The sequence below is a fragment of the Epinephelus lanceolatus genome, chromosome 11, assembly GCF_041903045.1.
Source record: "Epinephelus lanceolatus isolate andai-2023 chromosome 11, ASM4190304v1, whole genome shotgun sequence".
NCBI lineage: Eukaryota > Metazoa > Chordata > Actinopteri > Perciformes > Serranidae > Epinephelus > Epinephelus lanceolatus.
The window spans coordinates 37,945,442-37,967,836 of record NC_135744.1 but is presented as its reverse complement, the minus strand read 5'-3'; the positions used below and the strand labels follow the sequence as shown (position 1 = coordinate 37,967,836).

The window sequence follows — 22,395 nt, the reverse complement described above, 5'->3', positions numbered from 1 at the left end:
TTTTAATTATCTTTTTTGAGCAGAGATGCTTATCATAACAGCTTCCTTCATTTAGTCATTATCTTTGTATATTACAATTTACTTCCACCACTGTAATTCAGCATTAACATGTCTCTCAGCATTATGAATCTTTAGTCAGTTTTCAATAGACAAGGCTGTTTGCAGTGTTTTGTACACTTCACTGTTCTCCATCTCTACATTATATGCAACAAGTTACATTTTCTAAGTTACCTACGTTATATGCACTTGACATTTTGCCATTTTATCCACCTCAGCTTGTCCACTTCTCAATATTTTGGATAGGAGCTCCTCTTGAAACTGTGCAACCATGCCCATGTTGCAGTTACAAAATACCATGGCATTTACTGTTAGTAATTTACTGTAGGTTACCAGATGTCTATGGGAGGTCGAGGAAGAGCTACCATGTATGGTAGACCATCCTGGATTGGAGTCTGTCTGCCTGAACGTGTCCTCTCTACAGAACGTCGGCAACATCAATCGTGCCGACTCTGGCTGAGAGGAATAAACCAGTAAGTTTTGCTTCGTTGTAAAATGTCATAGTTTAAATCTAAATCAACAGTGGGCATAAGTGTACAATGGTAATAACACACCACAAGTATAGTAACATTGGTTTAAATGTCAGTATGCTTTAAAACATCGATTGGCCAGATTTGCAGAGGTTAGAAAATGAGCAGGGATTCTTTATGACGAGGCTTTTTGTCCAGCCACCAGCTGTGTAAGGGAGCGATCACACCGAGATGAAACGTGATGCCATTAAAACCATTGTTTTCCTATGATAGGGCGCGTCTGACCGCTGTTCAAGTGCCTTTTTAGACGGGCATTTTTCTGGCGTCGTTTTAGACGCGCGTCTTTGTAGACGCTTTTTGTAGACGCTTAAAAGTTAAAATATTTTCAACTTTTTGAGCGTCAGACGCCAGTAGCTAGCGCGCATTGAATAGGCGCTTCCAGCGTTTCAAGCGTCTTTGAAGCGTCCGCGTCTCTAGCGTCTCATTTCTGTGTGATCGCCCCTTCAGGAACTATTTTAAACATTTGACTTCTTGGTCAGATGACACGTCATACAAATAGGTTATGCTTCCTATGGCCTTAATTGGCTTCTTTGTGTTATACTTGCAATCTTAATAGGACAATTATTTTACAGCGACATGCTCTCAGTGTTTTGGGTGCTTTTGAGAGCTGAGCATAAACAGTACAGATTGTCTGAGCACAACTGTGTCAGCAACTTTACAAACTTCAGAAAAAGGACTTAACAGAGGATGGAACAATGCAGGGACGGATGAGTGAAGGAGTGAAGGGGTAAAGTGATGTAAGGAAGAGGAAATTAAAGGGATTAAGGAGGAAACTCTGTGTCTTAACTCTCACACACATATACACACACACTGTATAACTTTACACAATATGGACACACACGTGTGGTATCCACACCAAGCGGAGAGGCGTCGGGCCAAACAAATGAGCCACAGAAATCAAATAGATTTCCTTTATCACCTTGCTGGCTCCAGCCACCAGAACATTAACACAATATTTATTGATGCTGCCACTGCTCCTGCTGCTGCCGCTGCATCATGGGAGCAGGAATGAGAGAGTGGAAAACAGAAGAGACACAGAGAGAGAGAGAGAAAGAAGAAATGAATAAAAATGAAAAAAAAAGGAAGGAAGAGGCTGAGGTCCAAATAATTTTCCAACTAAGCCTCCCGCTCCGTCTCCTGAAATCTGCTGACAAACAATGAAGGAGGTGAGTCGGAGCCAGCAAGGCTGGGACCATGCCAAAAAGCCAGGAGGAGAGAGTGCAAAAGGGGGAGGACAGGTGGGAGGGAGGGGAGGGAGGGAGAGAGAAAGAATCACAGAGAGAGATGGAGGATTGATCTATCGCTCCCGTCTCCGCTGCCATCAGGAGTTCATTAGCTCCTGGAAGGGAGTGAAGGAGGGATGAAAAGGACGGAGAGATGGAGGATGAGCACTCTGCCCTTCACTCCCAGCAACCCTGACTACCACCTCCCTGTTTATCTACCTGCACCTCCACCTCCCCCCCCCCTTCCTGTCACCCTCCTCTCCTCTACCGTCTGTCTCCACTGGCTTCACCTTCCCTACTTTCTCATTTGTTGCCTTTACTTATTATCTGCTAACTTTGTTAACTTCCTCTCTATTGCCTCAGCTGATTTGCGATTGAAGCCAAGTAAAATTCCTCAGCTCTCCTGCCTTCTCTTATTCACTTTGATTTATCTGATGATTTTAAATATACATTAAGCACAAATTAAATCTCCCAAAAATGGCACAGTGAGTCAGAAGCTCATTTCCATCTTGGATCACCAGGTGTTCAAACAGCAAAGGAAGGTCTGACATACTGTTTCTGTCTGTTGTTTACTCGCCCTCTTTCCCCACAAACACACACACACACACACACACACACACACACACACACACACACTAACTCCTGCAACTCTTCCCATCAGGAGCTCAGGCAGCATCTGTCAACCTGTCCATCACTGTGCTTACAGCCTTCAAACTTTTATATTTTTTCCCTAAAAAAGAGTAGGAGGCAGCAGGCGGACAGAGAGAGAATAGCCTGACATTTAGGATGATAAAAAGAAAAAGTATCTAATGGATAATGACACATTTCTGGATGTAAATGTATTGTTGGGATTTTTTTTTATATGGTAAAAGCAGACACCGCTGACAAAGCCAGATTTCTCATGAACTGATGTCTAAAGTACTCGTCGATGCCTAATGAAAATGCCTGCACCAGTTTTGACTTCTTGCGTGCAGTTCATCATTTAGTCTATAAATGTGGAAAAACTGTCAAATCAGCCATCACAGTTTCCCAGAAGCTAACTTTAAATTGTTCGTTTTGTCAAACCAACAGCTGGAAACTGAAATATATTCCAACTGCAATGATATAAAACTTAGAAAAATACAAATCCTCACATTTAGGATTTATGCTTAATGAGTAACACATTTTTACAGAAATATCACCATAATATAAAACTTATAGAGTCCTACAGTGGGTAGAGAGGAGATGAAAAAACAAAAAATAAGCATAAAGGAAACAAAAGCTTGCTGAGACATGCTCTAATGACATCACTGTCAACTTAGTGGCAACAACACAGACTTCACTGCAAATTATCCCAAAAAATGCATCATTAATTTCATCTGAAAAACCATCTGCCGCACCAGAACGCCCCACTGCTCTTATTCAGTCAGCGATCATGCACAGCTTCTGCAGGACGAAGACTTATGAAGCCAATTCCAATTACCCCTGCGAAAATCTTTGTGTGAAATATGTGGACCATTTCCGTCCTCACCAGTGATGTGTGCAGGTGTGCAGACTTTGCAATTATCCTTTACTAACAAGGCTGAGTCACAGCAGCACAGGAGGGAAAAAAATGTAAAAATGAAAACACCCCCTCTCCCCTTGAAGTCTGACGTCATCTCCTGCCCTCTGAACAGCAGGTTAGCACGCGCACACACACACATACGCTTAAGAACGCACTAATGAGGTTCGACACCTCAGCAGGGTCGTCTACTAAGAGCAAACACTGACAAAACACACACGGGTTAATGCATAAAAACACGCCTGCAGCGTTTAATCCACCACGTGGCTGGTTTCATGTTGCAAAACTTGCGAGGAGAAACAAAACCTGCTGCATGTGAGGAAACCAGAACAACCTCAATAACTGAAAACACTGACAGGTGTTGTCATGTGTTTTTATTTGCATCATGTTTCCTTAACATACATGTAATAAAAGTCCTTTAAAAGCCTTTAAACATCTCATTTTATATAAGAATTCCAATTCCAAAGAAAGCTACTATAATATCCAGAGGTGTGGAATTGAGTCACGTGACTTTGACCACCACCTTTAACACCAGTGATTCAGGACTTGGACTTGAGCCTTTTGACTTGAAAGAACGTGATACCTCCCCCCAAGTCCAAAGATTAAAAATATGTCATGTAAAAAGTGTGCCACAAATCAATTAATTTTATTCCTTTTATCTCATTTAAACATAACATGCAACATCACTTTAAAGGAAGAACAGTCTTACAGAAAATGTCTTGCAAATTTTGGAAGAAAAAGTTATAGACTTTTTTCAAGGTGAGATGAGTTGAACACAACAAGACAGGTCAGAAACATGCAAAATTCATTCTGTTGTGGTCACCAGTGCAATGTCAGCATGACTTTTTTGTGATTAAGTTGTCGCGCTTGTTTTAATAAACTTGTCCGACTTGTAACGAATACAAAAATTTTAAAAATAATTCATGATTTCTGCAAATGTAACATAGTATTACTCTGCTGTTAAAGTGGCACTGCATTCAGTGAAGAGACAATTATGACTTGTTTAAGACTCGAAAATCTAGGTAGGACTTGGGACTTGGGTGCCCAGACTTGAAACTTAATTGTGACTTGCAAAACAACGACTCGCTCCCATCTCTAATAATGTTCCTTAGTAAAGATAATCAAGACGTATTATGTCTCGTTACATAGTTCAAGCGGAGAAGGCACAATCAGAAATTCAGAAAATCACAGCACATGGAAGTTCACACCAAAAAGAACACACACACACACACACACACACACACACACACACACAAATCCTACTCGGCTAGTAGTAATACCCTTGTGGCCAACATGCTGGTTAGTTAGTTAGTAAGCAGAGCAGAGTGCAGCAGAGAGCTGGTGACATGACAGCTAGCCAACCTGCCTGCAGGTAGCCATACATACACACACACACACACACACACACACACACACATACACATAAATCCTTCAGTTCAGTTGGTTCCCATCCTTCTTATCTGACACATATTTCTGCATCACACACACACTTGCCCTGCAGCCCTCTTTAGCAATGTGGGTAAAAACATGCATGAGCACATATGGGGGGCATGTGTGTGTGTGTGTGTGTGTGTGTGTGTGTGTGTGTGTGTGTGTGTACATATGTGTGTGAGGGATTGAGGGTACAATATTTAAGTGACGTCAGTGGTCCATTCATGAACAACACCCCACCTCCTCCTCCTCCTCCTCCTCCTCTTCACTACGTAGCAGCTAATGCGATACAACGCACCACGTGGGGGTCCTTACCCCCTTTCCCAGCCAATCCGCGCTCAGCGCTTAACGCAGCAGACTCAAATACACACACTACGCTACACCCCCGCCCACACACACACACACACGTGTGCGTATGTACACATGTGAGGCTTAAAAGGTCTGCGTGCTCGAGTTTCACATGACACACTGTACAGGCAGAGTTCGTACATACATGAGGACGCACACATTCCTCCTGGCTGAGTCAGATGATGAGAGAAATTACAGTACAGGCTTGATCGAGAGATGATGAGGAGATGATGAGGGGAAAGATGGAGAGATGGATGGGTGGATGAAAGGTAAAAGAGGAGGGGATGGATGGAAGCGAGGGAAGGAAAGAGGGGTAAAAGGGAAAGGGATGGATGAGGGATGAGGGATTGAAACGTGGATGATTGGCTGGCGGCGGGGCTGTCGTCAAAAAGAGCGGAAGCAAAATGAAAACAGCTCTCATCCCTGTTCACTTGCCTTGTAAACAACCACTGTCTCTAGGCGAGAGAGGCGAGCCTCAAGGGAGGAAGGGGAGGGGAGGAGAGGTGGAGAGAGAATGAGTGAAAACAAGATAGCACTGCATCAGGAAAGATATGAAAGACAGAGAGGGGGATAGAGGGATAGAGAGAGCGTTGTTATGCCCCCACACCATGACTCATCTCCGGTTTCATACCCAGCAGGAGGAGGGTTGTGTGTTTGTGTGTTTGTGTGTGTGTGTACAAGAGTGTGCTGAGAGAGTTTGAAGAGCATGCTACGTGCATCTGTACTTGAATATGTATTTAGAGTGAGCGAGAGGCACAGAGAGTTGTTGGTATGTGTGCACGATTCAAGCTTGTGTGTGCCGATGATGGTGTGTGTGTGTGTGTGATGGTGGAAGGAGAGGGAGGCGGGTTGAAGGTGGGGGGTGCTGCTGTCACAACTGGGAACATTTAACAAGTCCCCAGACGATTCCAGCTTAATTGATTCAAGGCTACGGCCAGTTCAGCTTCAAGTGCGCCATCCCCAAAAAAAAAAATGTTTCAAAAATCTGGATGAACTGCTCCCATCCGTTAATGATCAGCACTAACAGGAAGACATAATATCCTTCAGAGGTTCTCCAGGCAATTATGAGGAGTAGGTGGTCACAAACATGCCCTCTTCAGAGGCGAATGCCCCACTTACATCCCATTAATCCTGCTCACACCTGACTCCCAGCATCTGTGTCCACATGTCGAGTCTTTGTTGATGTTGTTGTTGTTTTTTTATACAGGTGAGGATGCAAGACTCATCCAACCCAGGGATACAGACAGAGCTCTGACTTTGAGGAGGTAAACAACAGCCACTCCCCCCTCTTCTAAAGCCAGCTAGATCTGCACAGCACGAAGCAGCAGGAGGAGGAGGAGGAGGAGGAGGAGGAGGAGAGGGTGAAGGAGGCAGAGAGGAGTTGCTCTAATTCCTTGATGTGTGTATATGTGCGGTTGCGTGCTCAGCCTTCCTAAAAGCAGTGCTGCTCCCCCTTGGTTTCCTTTCCTTTCCTTTTTTTTCTAAGGAGTCAAGGAACCTGCAAACCCTCCAGGGACTTTGGAGCGTTTTGGTGCCTCCACCCTGCACCCCAGACCTGCTGCTCTCCTCACAACTTAATATCCTACCGTAGTAACCCCCCCCCCCCCCCAACCACCTCCATATGTGTCTAAAAATGTGCGTGTGTGTTCCTGCTTTCACATTCGCCTGCAAGTTACAACTCACATTCCTCGCTACGCTGCTGCAAATGGCCCTATTTGTCGCAATTACGCGCAAAAAATAACCACACTTGGACATTCTCCAACTATAACCCCGCTCGCGCATTTGAATCCCACCGGGGGCGCGTTCACGTTTGCAGCCAAGTTTACCCGGTTAATATCATCCCTGTGCGTGCACAGGACCGGAGCTTTCAAACCGGTTATTTGTCTTTCCTGCACTGCAACGCATACACCATGCACCCCTCACCCCCCTCCCCGTTGACCCACATGCACCGCTCCGGGTACCAACACTGTACGCGCCCCTGCCCGCTGACTGTGACTGACAAGCCCGCTGTAAAAGTGCGTACAGAGCCGCTGCTGCCCTGCTGCTAGCCTAGCTCTGGTAGCACTTGCAGCAGCAGCAGCGGCAGCGGCGGCGGCAGCAAAGTGGACTTGAGCGGTCCTGCAACACTCCCACTTTTACATTTTATCATTCTCATCCGCATATTCAGTGGCTGGCTTTTTATTTTTACCTTGATCGCAGTCAGCTTCGGGTGCAGAGACGTCCACAGTCCTGGACGGTGGGCGATATCCAGAGATTAGGAGATCATTGGGAGCCAGGCACATGTAGTTGTACAGTGGAGGGTTTAGCAGTTTGCCCACTCAGTGCCCCTGGCAGGCTGCTAGCAGTGCTGCTAAACAGCCCCGACTGTGGATCCACGTTGGGTGACAGGACTTGTCCCTTCCCCTCCCTTCCCTTCCCCTCGCGGTGCGTGTTGACAGCGCGTCAGCTCTGCAAAGACCGGCCGCCGAGAGTCCAAATCCGAAATAAAATCCAAAAGTGGCAGCCAGACTTGAGTTGCAGCCTTTTTACAAGTCAACAACAACAAACACTGTGGTGTCGCCGCTGGGTCCTGCTGCTGCTGCTGCTGCTGCTCACAGTGTAGCAGGCTGCGAGGTGCGCACAACACACCGCTCACAGGAAAGCATGTCGCATTTTGCAAAAGCAGCCCAAACGTGGTGTCAAAATCCCGACGATGTTTTCCTCTCCGGTGCCAGTTAGATCGGGGAGGAGGGGACGGGAGAGAAGCAAGAAGAGGAGGAGGAGGGGTAAAAAAAAAAAAAAGGAAAAAGAAAAGGATGCTTTATTTCCAAACGATGAGTCAGAAAAGATTGCAAGCCAGTTTCGCAACGTCCCTCCTTCAAAAATAAAACATTGAGTTCTCCTCGTCTTCACTTGCTGCCTTGCCTCGCTTCCACTCCTCTGCCCGGTGTACGTGCACACACCGCTCTGCACAAATGCACAGGCGGGTCTTGTCTTGCAACCTCTCCCCCCACCCCCAGAGAGGAAAAAAGAGACAACACAGAAAAAAATCAGCTCTTATCATCAGCTTGAAAACTCTTTTGGCGCCATATTTATGGCGTACTTTCAATTCACTGTTACCGCAAGCTGCACTTCCTACTCTGAGAAATGCTAGATTACTGCGCCTCGGAGAGGAGAGGATGGGGATTGAACCTTCACCTGCCAATTTTCTGACAATAACACAGGCTTGTACTTGTGTGTGTAAAGTGTTGGAGTGGGAGATAATAAAAAAAAAAGCTGCATCTGGTGACAGTGGTTTCTCATGTGGCAGACAGACACCAGTTTAAAGAAAATAAGTTCCTGAAAATAATTAACAGGTTGATTTATTAATGGAGGATTCAATCATGCAGTTTGCAGTGCATCATCTTTCAAATATGTATAATGTTTTAAACTTATATTTATTAGAAGAATAAATGAAATAAAGTGAATTAATTTGAGAAAAATCTGCAAATTGAGCAGTTTTCTTTGAAAAATTATGTCACTCATAAATCAGCTTGGGTGAATCAGGTAAAGTGGGACAAATGAGGTTTTACATCTTGGGTTCTTTAGATATTAGCAGCCAGTCACTGAACATGTTAACTGCATTATTACTACAGATGTGTTTTACATGAATGTCTGGAACAACTAGGATGGCAGACCAAATATTTTTTTTAAATAAATCATGGGTCCCAGAAGCCATGTGTTATGTTGAGTTTCTCATTTTGTGCTCCAGTTAAAACAATAAGGGTGTAGCGCCAAAAATTGTTATAGGATGTTGCATTTTATCAACTGTTTGACTTATTATCAGAATATTTTCACAGTAGAGCGCTCCAGGGATGAAGTATATTTGTAGATGGACGCAGGAGTTAGTGTCATATTTTCCCATTGCATTTTGGATTATTGCATAAAATACGCTCTGTGGCAAACACACGTTATGATACTTACACATTTTGTTCAGGAAGATAATCTTTCATGACCTGGGTCTCCAACAGGGGGTCTGGGAGCCTCCTCAGAGTTACTATAGGGGGGGCCACCAAATGACCTCTAAATAATCTAATTAACTAATGAAAGTTTTAGTAAGTAAAATGTGTCTGAAAATCCACATTAACGTGAATCTAACATATTGTAAGCCAAGATAAATCAGCCAGTTCATAAAACCTATTAGTTAACAGTACACAACATTTTTGATAGGCGGACTGTTACCCAGGAAGCGTTATGTGATCATGTGAGCTAGCTAACGCTACATCACTGTGCAGCACCTGTAATTATTTTTGCATATTAGCCAGTTAGCTGTGTTACTATGTCAAGTGAACACATATTCTTGTGTGCCACAATGGATTCTTTCATAACTTTCTAACACACTCTCACACACTGTCACCGTAGAAACCACCACTGCAAGTGCAGAGGGTGAGGCTAACGCACCTAGCAATGCTACAACTGCTGCTTAATAGCAGCTAGCCAAGAGAAGACCCGAAAAATATTCAGAACTATCTCAAGTGCAAAATATATGTAGTAGGGGTCCCTGCTGTCTGTCTTTGGGCCAAGGGGTCCTTAGCCTGAAAAACACAGAAGACCCCTGTTTCATGATTTTTGAAACCTAAATGTAATCACTAGGTGTAAAGAGCTCAAGTTAGGTTATAAATGAACTACACCATGGTCACGTGACTTAAATGTTGCCTTCACACAAGGCTGTACATCATGATGCATGCTGACGTTCTGTAGTCTCATTTAGCCACTTGTCAGCAACCACCTTTTTAAAGACACAAAAACGCTTCAAAATTCACAAATGGGGTGTTTACTGACATATTTGATGTCCTAGAACAAAACCTAAGCTCCTAAGCTTGTGTTAGCCACACACTCAAAAAAAAACATTCAGTACGTTTACATGTACAGCTTAATCGAGCTATGCTCAAAATTCGATTTTGGCGTCTAATCGGACTTCTGTCCTTGTCCCAGTTTACATGCAACTGAGAAAATCGAATTACTGACAGAACTAGTCCTCCTCCTCAACACTAGGTGGTGATATGCGTCGTTTCAGCGGGTTAATACGGCCCCCTTTCTGGTTGACCTATTACGTCACTTAATAATAAACAACTGGAGTCAGGCGGCAGACCGGCATTTTCGAACAACAGATGGATAATCGTACAGCTTTGTTCATCTCGTACGTAATGTAAGCGTTACTGATTGTGCAGATAAGGTGCACGCTATCCCTCGTGGTCATGGTGATTTCGAGAGGCAGACAAGAACGTCGTATGCTGTTGGAGGGCTACAACAATAGCATGTCTTGTCTGTTCCGGGGTCATACGCCAGCGCGGGGGGTGTGGAGCATGCGCACATGGATTGTCTAGTTTAACTCCGATTAAGGCGTATACGTGCCGGAGAAAATCGAATTCCAATCGCATTATCTGGGTGTCTTAATCGGAGTTGTCCAGTTATAGTCGGATTAAGGCAATAATTTTTTTTTTTTCAAGTGTCATATAAACGTACTGATTGACTTTGAGACGAGGGAACTGGGAGTGCAATAATGCTAACTCATTTCTGGATTTTAGGACTCATTCCTTGAGCACCATATACACTTTACTTTTTATGGGAAACGGTTTTGAGTGAGCAATTAACATTCAGGTAAAATGGGTCAAAAAATTAAGCTAAAATAGGACATTTTTCTGAAGTGAAACCAAAATGTTTTTAGGCTTCCAGGTGCCATAATATCATGACTTATGCTATTGTGAGCCATTCTGTCATATTACAGACATTTGTAGTATTTTTGTCAATTAAAAATGTTACAGCTGTCTATTGTAGACATTATGGCACCAAGAAAACAGGCAGCAGCAGAACAGGGAAAGCATGGCAGAAGAGCTGAAAGATCATTCTCAGTGAATAATTAGGTTACATGAATCATTTAATGAATTACTGACTGGGCTGGTAAATTGAGTCAACCATTTAAAAAATAAACATGACTGTCCCATTTTACCTGAACATCAGATGTGTTGATCTTGATGTGTTTGAAGGTCCAAAGTTTCTAAAGTATATTACATGGCAACAATTTGTATTTACAGAAATGTAGTAGAGATACAAAGCAAGTCTTAAAAGTCACACTTCAGGTAGTCTTCGTAATTTGGTAATCTACTAAAAAGTGTCCCAATTACCTGACTTCACCCCTCAAAAGTGGCTTTATGATCACTTAAACTACCCCTGACACGTGACTGGACTCCTTAGCGTAATAAGAAGAAACTCATCTACATCTTGCAATTTATAGCACTATTTCAATGTCAATCTCAATTTATCCATCTCTTTTTAAATGTGATGTCTAATTCCCACCATCACCAGTAACTGCTGTCAACATAATTGGCAGCTGGAGCTTCACTTCAAAGTGAGGGCTGGTAGTTGCACTTTACTGTAAGTGATAATATCTCCCCACCAGTGATTGATTTGCTCGCAGTGATCCAAAGGGAATGGTTGGCAAGTAAATTACCTTCCTTCACATTTTCTCTAAAATCTATATTTAAAAGGGGAGGAGGGCGTTTGATCAATGTGTAATCTACTACCATCCACTGTCTCTAAATCACTGTTCTCGGCCTGTTATCAAGCAGAATTACATTTTCTCTTACTTTCTCTATGGTGTGATGTTTGCAGGGTGCAGCTCTCACAAACAAATCTGTCGTCGTTCCCCATGAAAACTCCCCGTCTCATTACATGTAAGTGTATGTGCAGCTTTTAACTCTGCATCTCTGCAGGGACGGACAGCGGATCATTTCAAGTGTTGTGATTCATCTTCGCTCAGCTTTTTTATATCTAAAATGTCTGGTCAATATACAGAGATGCAGAGCCAGGAGGCACACTAAAATTAAGGTCATTCGGATGAACATATGGGACGATTTTACTTGTATCAAACACACAAACCTGCACACACACACACATTTACACAGAACCACTAGTGCACAGGCAAGGATACACAAATGCTCATATCAGCTGTATCAGGTGTCACTCAGAAAGTGGAGAGAGAGAAAGGAGAAGAGGGTGTGATGCTGTTTTGCACAAAGTGAAATGAGGCGGTGAAGGACACAGAGGAGGGATTTCTCTGGCACACATTCAAATGCAACAGCAGCATCCCACAGTTTGTCCTCCCCTCCTCCTCCTCCTCCTCCTCCTCCTCCTCTTTCCCATAACACAGGTAAGCAGCAGCCCCTGAGGAAACAGCTTGTGACCCTCTCCATGGTCGTTTCTAATGTGAGGTAATGCAATTTACTGTCTGATGAGATGCACACATTGTTTGGAAGCAGATCCACTCAGATCTGGGTCAAATAGTCGCTGCAGCTTTTTAAGGGGTTTACAGCTGCAGAGGCTTTCAGATAATGTTATTGATACATGGTTAAAGGTGCTACATGTCAACTTTAAACCATTAATATTAGAAACTAATACGTCAATAGCCTTCATGGCCTGTACAGTTAATAGACTGTATTTGTGAAACAACACCATCACAAGCTGTGGTTGTGGAAATGACCAGAACATTGGATCAACTGTCTGAGAGTGAGCCTCTCTGCCTGTTAAATTTAAAGGAGGTAGGAATTATGGCAAGGTTTTTGTATTAGATTACATTGCACAGAGCAGGTTTCCCTTTTTCAAATGAATAGTACTTGGCCAACATGTTAAGGGAAAATTCTTGCATGCCTCCAAAGTTAACGAAGAATCCAACAACAGAGCAAATTCTTAATGACCTGGATGAAGGGGGGCCGTGTTTAAGAGGAGCAAAACTATAACTGTTTACAAGCTTTCACATAACTGGTGCAGAATAATCCAAGTCTCATTTATCCAATAGTATGTTCAGTGCTTCACAAACACATGCATTTTTGCTAAAACCTTAATATTCAAAGGGCCAATTTGTAAGATTTAGTGGCATCTATTGGCAGATATGGAAAACAGTTTTCATACTTAGGTTTTCATTAGTTTATAATCACCTGAAAGTAAGAATCGCTGTGTTTCCGTTACCTTAGAATGAGCCATGTCCATCTAGGCTACATATGGGACAGACAAATCAAATACTGGCTCTAGACGGGGCCAATTGCATTTTTGCATCAGCCACCACACGCTTGGCACATGGGAGGAGTTTCAGGTCTGCGTCCTCACTGCTAGATGCCACTAAATCCTACACACTGGACCATCAAAACACTTCTGCAGAAACACTCTGATGCACAGACAAGTAACATGCCTGGGCAGGCACGAGCATTTAAAATCTGCTCAATGAAATGCATGAGTAGAGTTCAAATGTACGTGCTTGCCCAGGCGGTGAGGGTTGTGTAGGAGTTTGTAAACAGCTGGTCTGATATCGTTTTGCTGCTGGTAAACACGGCCCCTTCTACTCTGATTCATCAAGAATTTCCTCCATAGCCTGCGAGAAAAACAAAGATTTCTTCGCCAATTCAATATCACTTGAGGTGAGTAACTTATATACAAATGATCATTTTGAAGGTGAAGTAGTATACAATAATCTCAGACAAACTTTCAGCAAGATTTTAAAAAAAACAGGAATAATACTCTGCTTCATAACACTTCTGGTTTTCTGTTCTGTACTAGCAAAATAAAACAGTTAAGAAAGAAACATGTCATCTACATAACTGAACGCTAAATGGAATTCAGACGTCATTAATCTTATTATATACTCCCCTCTTGTGATGTCAAAGTGGCGTCTGTGAAAAGGGGCTAATTGTGCATGAATCATACAACACAAATGTTGCTAAGATTGTCGTACCACAGATATGGACCATATCTAGCATGACTTATCTTTACTGTATATTTTTAAGTATTATTTAAGCATATCGCTACTGTACACCATCTATACAATAACCAGTACCACAACAAAAAATTGTACTCTTCATCACCTTCAGATTTTGGAGTCTATGTGGTCTGAAGTACTCCAGTCAAGTTAATTAGTTCCAAACATTTTCATCTTGTTTTTTTCTTCTCTTGTTTCTCACGAGACATAAACTCTTGTCAGTGTAACTTGCTGGTAATATTAATCACGATCACTCTCCCACCACCACAATCCCCACTAACAACAACACGCACTCACAGCATCAGCCAACATTACATGATTTTTCCATGACATAGGTTGCATTGGATTTTCATAACCACACATTCCAGGAAATAAGATCAATATGTGCGTACAGAGATGACAGTATTCGTCTAGAGGCAGCTGTGTGGTGGTGTTGCAGTGGAGTGGGTTACTGAGGGGATGCACACGCTGCATCATGGCCCCAATATCCATGTCAACTGCAATTAGGCCGATAGATGAGTATGTATCCTCATTTTTTAAACAATAGGTCAGGATTCAGGACCTGAAATAGCTGTCAGGCCCCTACTGCTCCAGCATCCCTACATGTCAAGAGCACAAGTTTTAATTAGTCTGGGTCCCAGGGTGACAGGCTACATTTATCACTTGGGTCCCAAGCCTAAAATCTTTATGCACCCCTCCTCTATGGGAAGCTAAAGTCAGTGCAATGTCAAGTGCAGCCTGATTCGGATCGTCCTGCTCCAAACTACACAGCATTTTGCAAAAGTTTCAGAGATGCTCTGCTCTGTTTTTGGTTTAGTATTAGTTATTTTTGCATGCTCAGTGTTCAGGTGGCTAAAAAGATTTCCATGCTTTACCTCCTACATACTAATGCTCACAACTAAAATAGCTGTAAAGTGTAATCATATTTAACACCGGGATTTAAATATATGTTACCGATCAAGGAAGTAAAGCTGTGCCACTGCAGCCAAAGGTTACATTTCATAATGAGCAATTTTACAGCAATTAGCTATCTATAACTGGAGAAATGGTTTAGACATCTCGTGTTAAATAAAGCTACATACACTTGAAAGCTTGCCTTTTGACCTTAATTTAACAAGAGGTCTCTCGAGACTGAAATTCAAGGCAGAGCCAACATTCACAGAATGAAAAGAGTAAGGACAACAGGAAAAAAAAGAAGCGATGTTATCTACCTTGACAACATCAAATTTTCTTGCACATGTGGTCCTCTCATGTGAGTGTCTTTTCATGTTTATAGTTAAAGATGTGGCCTACATTCACTCGTTTCATATAAATTCAATAAAATCAAGAGGCATCTCGTTTCAAAATGAGAAAATATCTGCGATGGGAGTGGGTGCAAACAGGAAATAACATAAACAGGAAGAACAGAAAGTACAGAAAGTACAGAAGAGGAAGTATGATGTAATGTACTGTATTATGCAGAGGCATTATTCTAACTTGAGGTGTGGTTAAGTTTAACCACAAACATGACTTGATCAGGGTTGGGGAAAGAATCATGGTCTGGGTTACAATTACTACTTGGTTAGAGTTAAGGAACAATCGTGGCAAGTGTTCTACCTTCTCTCTCAACCAACAAAAGCATAATTTCTACAGCCAATAGAAGGCTTTGTTATTTAAACATAAACATAAAACATTTTGGGGTTATTCATTCATTGGCAATCACTCAATGTTGAGCATGGTTGTCCTCCTGTTGGTGTGTCTGGTCATTGTTTGTCTTCAGGCGGCTGTAGAGACCAATCCTTGATCCACAGGTTCCATTGCAATGGAGGCACTTTTGGTTGTCATGGTAGTGGGGGTGAGAAACTGTTTTTCTTCAGCCTTCACGCAGTCCTTGACATAGGAAAGGTCAGGGTCCAGTGGCATGGAGACCAAGACATTTGGGGGCCCTTCTTTGCTGCAACCTCCTTCTGCCTCCATGACCATTGTGGTGCTCCACAGCTCTACATCCTGACACTCTGACCAACCACCATCTTCTGCTCATTCTGCCATTGGGGACCTGGTTGGATCACGCTTTGTCCATACCATGGATGTATTAAGAGAAGTGCATACAGCGATGGAGGGCCCCATTCATTCCTATGAAAGTTGCTCAACTTCAAGTGCGCGTATAAAATTACCCACATGATTAGCATTGCTTTCATTGGGCCAATAGAGCAAGTGCAGTAGAGATTGCCACCGGCCAAGCCGCCGACTGAGTTTTTTAAAGCTAAAAATCGTATCCGTGATTTACAGATATATTGACAGATACAGATTTACAGATACAGATAGAAGTATTCGATTTACTGGTCCAATTACATCCCAACCCTCACCTACAGTCATGAGCTCTGGGTAGTGACCGAAATAATGAGATTGCGGATACAAGCAGCCGAAATGAGTTTCCTCCGAATGGTGGCTGGGCTCAGCCTTAGAGATGGGGTAAGGAGCTCGGACATCCAGAGCGTGCTCTGAGTAGAGCCTTTGTGTCGAAAGGGGTCAGTTGAGGTGGTTGGCACATCTGATCAGGATGCCGCCTGGGCCCATTGGAGGTGTTCTGGGCAAGTCCCACTGGTAGGAGGCCCCAGGCAGGCCCAGAACACACTGGAGGGATTACATATCTCGTCTGGCCTGGGAACGACTTGAGTTTTCCCAGGAGGAGCTGGAAAGCGTTGCTGGGGAGAGAGATGTCTGGGGTGCTTTGCTCGGCCTACTGTCCCCGCGTCCCGGCCCCGGATAAGTGGATGAAAATTGATGGATGGATGGATGATTTACAGATGTCTCTTTTAAAAGTCTATGGGGAAAAACCTTACTGGACTCGATGGCATCATGAGATGACTCAGAAGATGTAATTACACTGGTTGGCAAATATGAAAATTGGTTTCAAAGCTGGGCAAACTCCCTGGGGGCCTGGTTTGTACCCACCCCGTGACCCTACCGCCATGTGTAACATTGTTCTCAGGTTCACAAGCCTCTCCACTGCATGGAGATCTACCTGCTTTTCTGGGGGCTAAAAAAAGAACAGGCTAAGGTGCATGGCTGAGCACACCATTTGACATACCTTCAAATCAGCAAATAAGTTAAGAGAATGGGAGAAAAATGGTAGCATTATTAAAAACCTCAGCAATCCCTACGTTAAAGAATGAGATTTGAGTAACTGCCTTCGCAAAGTTAAAGGTCTACCAAGCAGAAATGATCAGCTTCTGTCAGTGAACAGTATCGCCAGTGAAAGCCAACCCCAGCTTTGTCCACTTGGCATTTTGCATCTGAGTTTTTCCACGCTGTGTCCACAGTTTTTATAGCTTCCTCTTGGATGCATGCCGCTTACGGTCTGGCACTTGGTTGCTACCCTTTTTTAAAGTCCTAACCTCACTTGCACACTGTGCCCATGAACATCCCAAAAGACAGGCAGAGGGCATGGTATCTGCTAATAAATACACCCCCAGGGACATCCAGTGGGTCTTACGTGATGACTGAGAGGGATTACTTTTGTATGATTCACTACATTTTTTTTTTTTAGGAAAATCCTGGATAATTTACCTTTAACTTTCCATCGGTCTGAGTCAGCTTTCAAATGAGTTCACTGAAAGTTGACTCTGTGCAGTGATTCACACTCTGTGATATCCTGATATACACATCTCATCATGTCCTACAATCCTGAACAGGTTTACAGTGATCTATAACAACCTTTTCTGCCTGTCCCGTTCTCTTCGCGGTAACCTTGATATCCACAGACACTTTACAGAGTGGGTTAATCCTTTCTCACTGGCGCTCCCCCAGGACTCCGGCTGAAAGGGCTACCTGTTGTCTGTGTGTTTCCCAATTATAGTTTTCTCCTGAGTAAGCATACATTAGATGACTCATCAAGAACGGCTGTCTGCCAGAGCTGGCTGGAACGCAGTGTATTATTTCAGCATCAGTGTATATTTCAGGCTGAGTGAGAGTGGGAGAGTGAGGCCATAAACTTAATGGGTTAGTTCACTCAATAAAGCGGCAACTTGTATGACTTGGAAGCTGCCCAAAATATAACATACTCAGCGGTGCCGCCGGCAGTTTTTCTGGGGGAATTTGAGAGGAGGTGAAATTGTGTTTTTATGTGTACTTACTTGTGTGTTTTCTTGTCTTTCTTGGACTGACTCATGAGGAAAGAAAACAGAGAAGAATGGTCTGAGTAGAGAACATTTTAAGGGACATACTCCTCTAAGAAACTGATTCAGAGCTGGCATAGACTAGTTCAGTTAAACTAAAGGTTAAGAAATTAATGTCATCATTTGTGTACATGTATGCATGTAAGTGTAGGTACCTGTTCAGTACACAGAGGTTGTGTGCATGCTCAAGTCCAGTGTGCAGAGGAAAAAACTCAGACAGCATCATGTTCCTGCGTTAACTGAGTTTGTTCATGTCTCTCTTCTCTGAGGTGTGTTAGTAAAACATTTGATTCAGAGCGTCAGGAGAGCTCGGCCTGTTGGGAAGAAGTTTTGTAACCACTTGCAGTAAACTGACACTGCGTAGAAATGGAATTACAATCTTCAGAGCTCCACAGAAAACAGGATGAAGCTGAAACTTGTGGGAGAAGTTCAGGAGTGGAATAAGTTAAAAAACAGCAGCACTTTTCAACAAAGTTATTTTTAAAATAAAGCCTGCGGGAACACTAATTATTAATGTCTGACTGATGCATCATAAAGTGCTTTTCATCATGTACTGAACAAAAATTTAAATGCAATGCAAATTTAAGTTAAAGATCTAAGACTTTTTTATGGACTCTGTAGATTTGGTATTTGGCATGTTGAGAATGTCAGAGCTGTTGCCTGTAAACTGAACGTTCATTTCACTACCATATTACATCTCTAATAATGTTTCCCCGAATTTGGCAGTACACCCAACCGGCCTCACAACCGCACTAGTCAGTTATGATGACAAATTGCTGTTGGGTCAAGACCCTGGTGAGGATGACGAGCATGCATATGAGCTTCCAGGAGACAGTTTCTGACAGCTTGCGTGGAAATACTTAAGTTGTGCAAACCAATTGTGGTTGGGTGGCTGGTCTTAAACGATCTTGCAGGTGAAGTCACTGGATGCGGAGGTCCTGAGCTGGTGTGGGCTGCGGTTGTGAGGCTGGTTGGATGTACTGCCAAATAAACCAAAACGACTTTGCAGTTGTCTTATAGTAGTGAGATGGACATTCAGTTCACGGGCAACAGCTCTGGTGGACATTCCTGCAGTCAGCATGCCAATGGCACGCTCCCACAAAACTTGTTTGGCATTATTGTGTGATCCAACTGCACGTTTTAGAGTGGCCTTTTATTGTGACCACCCCATGGCACACCTGTGAAATAATGTTGCTGCTTAATCAGCATCTTGATGTGCCACACCTGTCAGGTGGATGCAATATGTAGAAAAAAGAGAAGTGCTCACTAACATGGATTTTGACAAATTTTGCAACGAACGTTTGAAGGAAACGTATCTGTTAAGTGCATTCACACGTTTTGGTTTTGTTTTGTTTTTTGGCTGCTCTGATAATTAAATCATTTGTTAAAGGATCAGTGTGTACGATTTAAGGGGATTTAGTGGCATCTAGTGGTGAGGATTGCAAATTGCAACCAGCTGAAACCCCTTCCGATTGGGATTCCTTCAGCGTTCTTTGTTCAGGTTTTCAACGGCCACCAAATTAGCCATAGAGGTCTCTTTCCCTCCAAAACAAATCGAGTAGATGATTAAAACTGGTAAAAACATGAATAAAGCAGTTTCACATTACAAATCAGTGTTTCTGCTATGCTGTTCGGCTTTTCCAGCACGGGCCACTAGCTCAGCGCCTGCTAATGTGCACTCACCTAGATTTCCCTGATAAATTAATGTGTGTTCACCTAATTTCAGATCTAGATGTTCAGGTCTTTACCGGGAGCCAAATTACGGGGCTAGCCCAGCACTTGGAGGAGACCTCTTCTCCAAAAGAAACAGAGCTGGTGATTTAAAGCAGTAAAAACACTGAATGAAGCAGTTTCACCTTAAAAAAACTGTGTTTTGACAGATGCTCCCATCACCAAGGGGCTGCTAACTACAGTGGCCGATGAATAAATGAGAATGGCCCTATCTGGAGCCAGTGTTTGGTTTGTCCGTTCTGAACTACTGTAGAAACATGGCGGTGCAAGGTAGCAATCTCCATGGACAAGGACGCTCTCCCTTTGTAGAGTGGCTCATTCAAAGGTAAAGAAATCACAATTCTTATTTTCAAGTGACTACACACTAATGAAAACATACTTTTTATATTCCATTTTTGCCAACTTATCCCCCTAAATCCTACACACTGGCCCTTTAACCTGACAAATCTGAAACTGTTTCATTTGTGTGTGCGACTGGTAACTTTTAAAAGTAAGTTAAAACTGATGCAGAAGGTAATAAATGCATAAAAATCTAATCCTGGCAGCTTGATGTTTTGGCCTCCACTTTAGTTCATCAAGTTACATGTAACTGAAAAAGCATGCAGATGTTTTTTTTCAGTCACTGTTTTATATTCAAACCATAACTCAAAACTTCGAGCTCACCAGTGGAACCACCTCACAGGAGCAGCCCGGAGTTTGGTGTCTGATTGTAGATGCAGTGTTCAGCATTCACACCTCTTAAGCTGCGCAGCCTTACATGTGGAAAATGAACCCAGCATGAGACAGTCCTTTTATAAGCTCTCATCAATGTTCCTGTCAGGTTGCACTTTAAAGCAACTCCTGTCTGGATCTGCTCAGACATTATTTCATCTCTGCATGTTTGACTGTTGTTCCAACCTGTTCCGTTTCTCTGTGGCTGTGGCTGTGTCTCCGCTGCTCCTTCACAACTGCTGTGAAACTTATTTCAGCTGTTTCAGAACAGATTTTATTAAAAAAAAAAAAAAATGCAGTTTGCAAGCCTTGTTTTTCTCTTTTAAACTAAATGTGTTGACATATCCCATTTTATATGCAGGAGGTTACTTATGCTGTGGTCTGAATTAACCATTTACATACCCATTTAATAGAATACAGTTAAAATTCTGTCATGAGGATAATGATGAAAATTTTTACACTTTTTATTAGCAATCATGTTCTCAATCAAATGCATGTGGAAACTTCTCTTGTGGCCATTTTGGCTTCTATTTAAAAATATGATAATTCATTACCTTCTCTTTTTTGTTATCTATTTTCCAAGCAGAAGATAAAGCTACCAGGTAAGTCAAGGTTAAATACAATAATAGGTTATTTCCTTCCTTCACTATAAATCAAGAGGCTAAACCCTTTATTCGATCACTCCGAAATGTTTCTGGCTGTTAAAATGACAGCGAGAAACATTTTGACATCATTTACAGTTAAACCAGTTTTTACTGTGCCGTGGAAACAAAACTGGCAACAAAGCGGTCTGTATGTCAGTCCATCTGACTTCATGTTGGCTTGCTTTTCTCTGGAATCCCTCTGCATATCAATGACTTCATGTCAAAACAAGCCCCAAATCCCTCTCTGCTGTGTGTGTGTGTGTGTGTGTGTGTGTGTGTGTGTTTGGGTGTGTGTGTGTGAGTAAGAGTTAGAAGGAAAGCAGAGTCTCGCAGGGGTTCACTCACATATCTGTGTAGCCAAAAATGAAAGGAGACTGCGTGTGTTTGTGCATATCTGTGAGCCTGAATGACTGTCCATAAGCCTCTTTACATAGGCTGGGGGTTAAAAGTCTCAAAGTCCAGCGTCTCTCTCTGATCATATTCCTGGCAGGCTGGTCAAGTGCAGAGAGAGAGATGTCGCTCAAGTGAGAAGGAGGCAGAGAAATGAAAGTAAGCGTGTGTCTGTGTGTGTGTGTGTGTGTGTGTGTGTGTGTGCGCGCGCTGCAGACATTTCACCACCACTCTACCTGCTTTGTGAATATTATATCTTCTGGCACAGCAAGAAACACAGAAAGATCAAGCGGGAGGGGGGGAGGAAGAAGCCTGGGAAGCCTAAAGCTGTGTTAGCTCACCTGCAGCCTGCAGTTAGTCGATGATCCTCAGTGGCAGCGTTAAAAGCAGTGAGGGGCTGCTGCTTCAATTTTAACAGCCTAAACACAGGCCTTTTTCAAAGCAGACATTTTGACACATCATAGCAAGAAAAAGCACAGGTTTAATTAGTAACATCATGACGGCTGAATTCTATTTAGGTGAGCCAGTTCCAGGGTCCTGGTATTGGCCATGCTAACTCGCTGTCACGGCTCACTGAGACACCTACATGGAACAGAGCCATAGGTGCAAGTATTCATTTCCCTGGTGCTTTTCCTGCTATGACAAGCCAAAATGTCTGCTGTGAAAAAGGCATATTGTATATTCTTATTCTAAGCAGCTATGACACGATCACCTATCAGCTTAACATATTACAATAGTCCTTCATAAGCAGAGGCTACAAGTACTGGAGAAATGAAACTACTTTTGTGATGTATGTGTTGGTCAGGTTTGGTTAAGGTTGGACTGGTGTGGACTGGTGGCTGGAGAGGTGCCAGTTTGCCTCCTGG

General features: G+C 43.0%; 1 protein-coding gene across 4 annotated transcripts in view; it reads right to left on the bottom strand.

Annotated features, from left to right (window-relative positions):
• The window catches only part of jade2 (jade family PHD finger 2), a 257,626-nt gene extending 242,384 nt beyond the window's left edge, over positions 1 to 15,242 (bottom strand). The window contains exon 1 of one of the 4 annotated variants that reach the window (XM_078172613.1): positions 15,108 to 15,242. In XM_078172613.1, coding sequence (XP_078028739.1) covers positions 15,108 to 15,164 — 57 coding nt within the window. In that variant the 5' untranslated portion in view covers positions 15,165 to 15,242. Of the gene's footprint in view, positions 1 to 7,317; positions 8,126 to 15,107 lie in introns of those variants that run through there. The other 3 variants (XM_078172612.1, XM_033640720.2, XM_078172614.1) reach the window with 3 other exon arrangements.
• Positions 15,243 to 22,395: the final 7,153 nt, after the last annotated feature.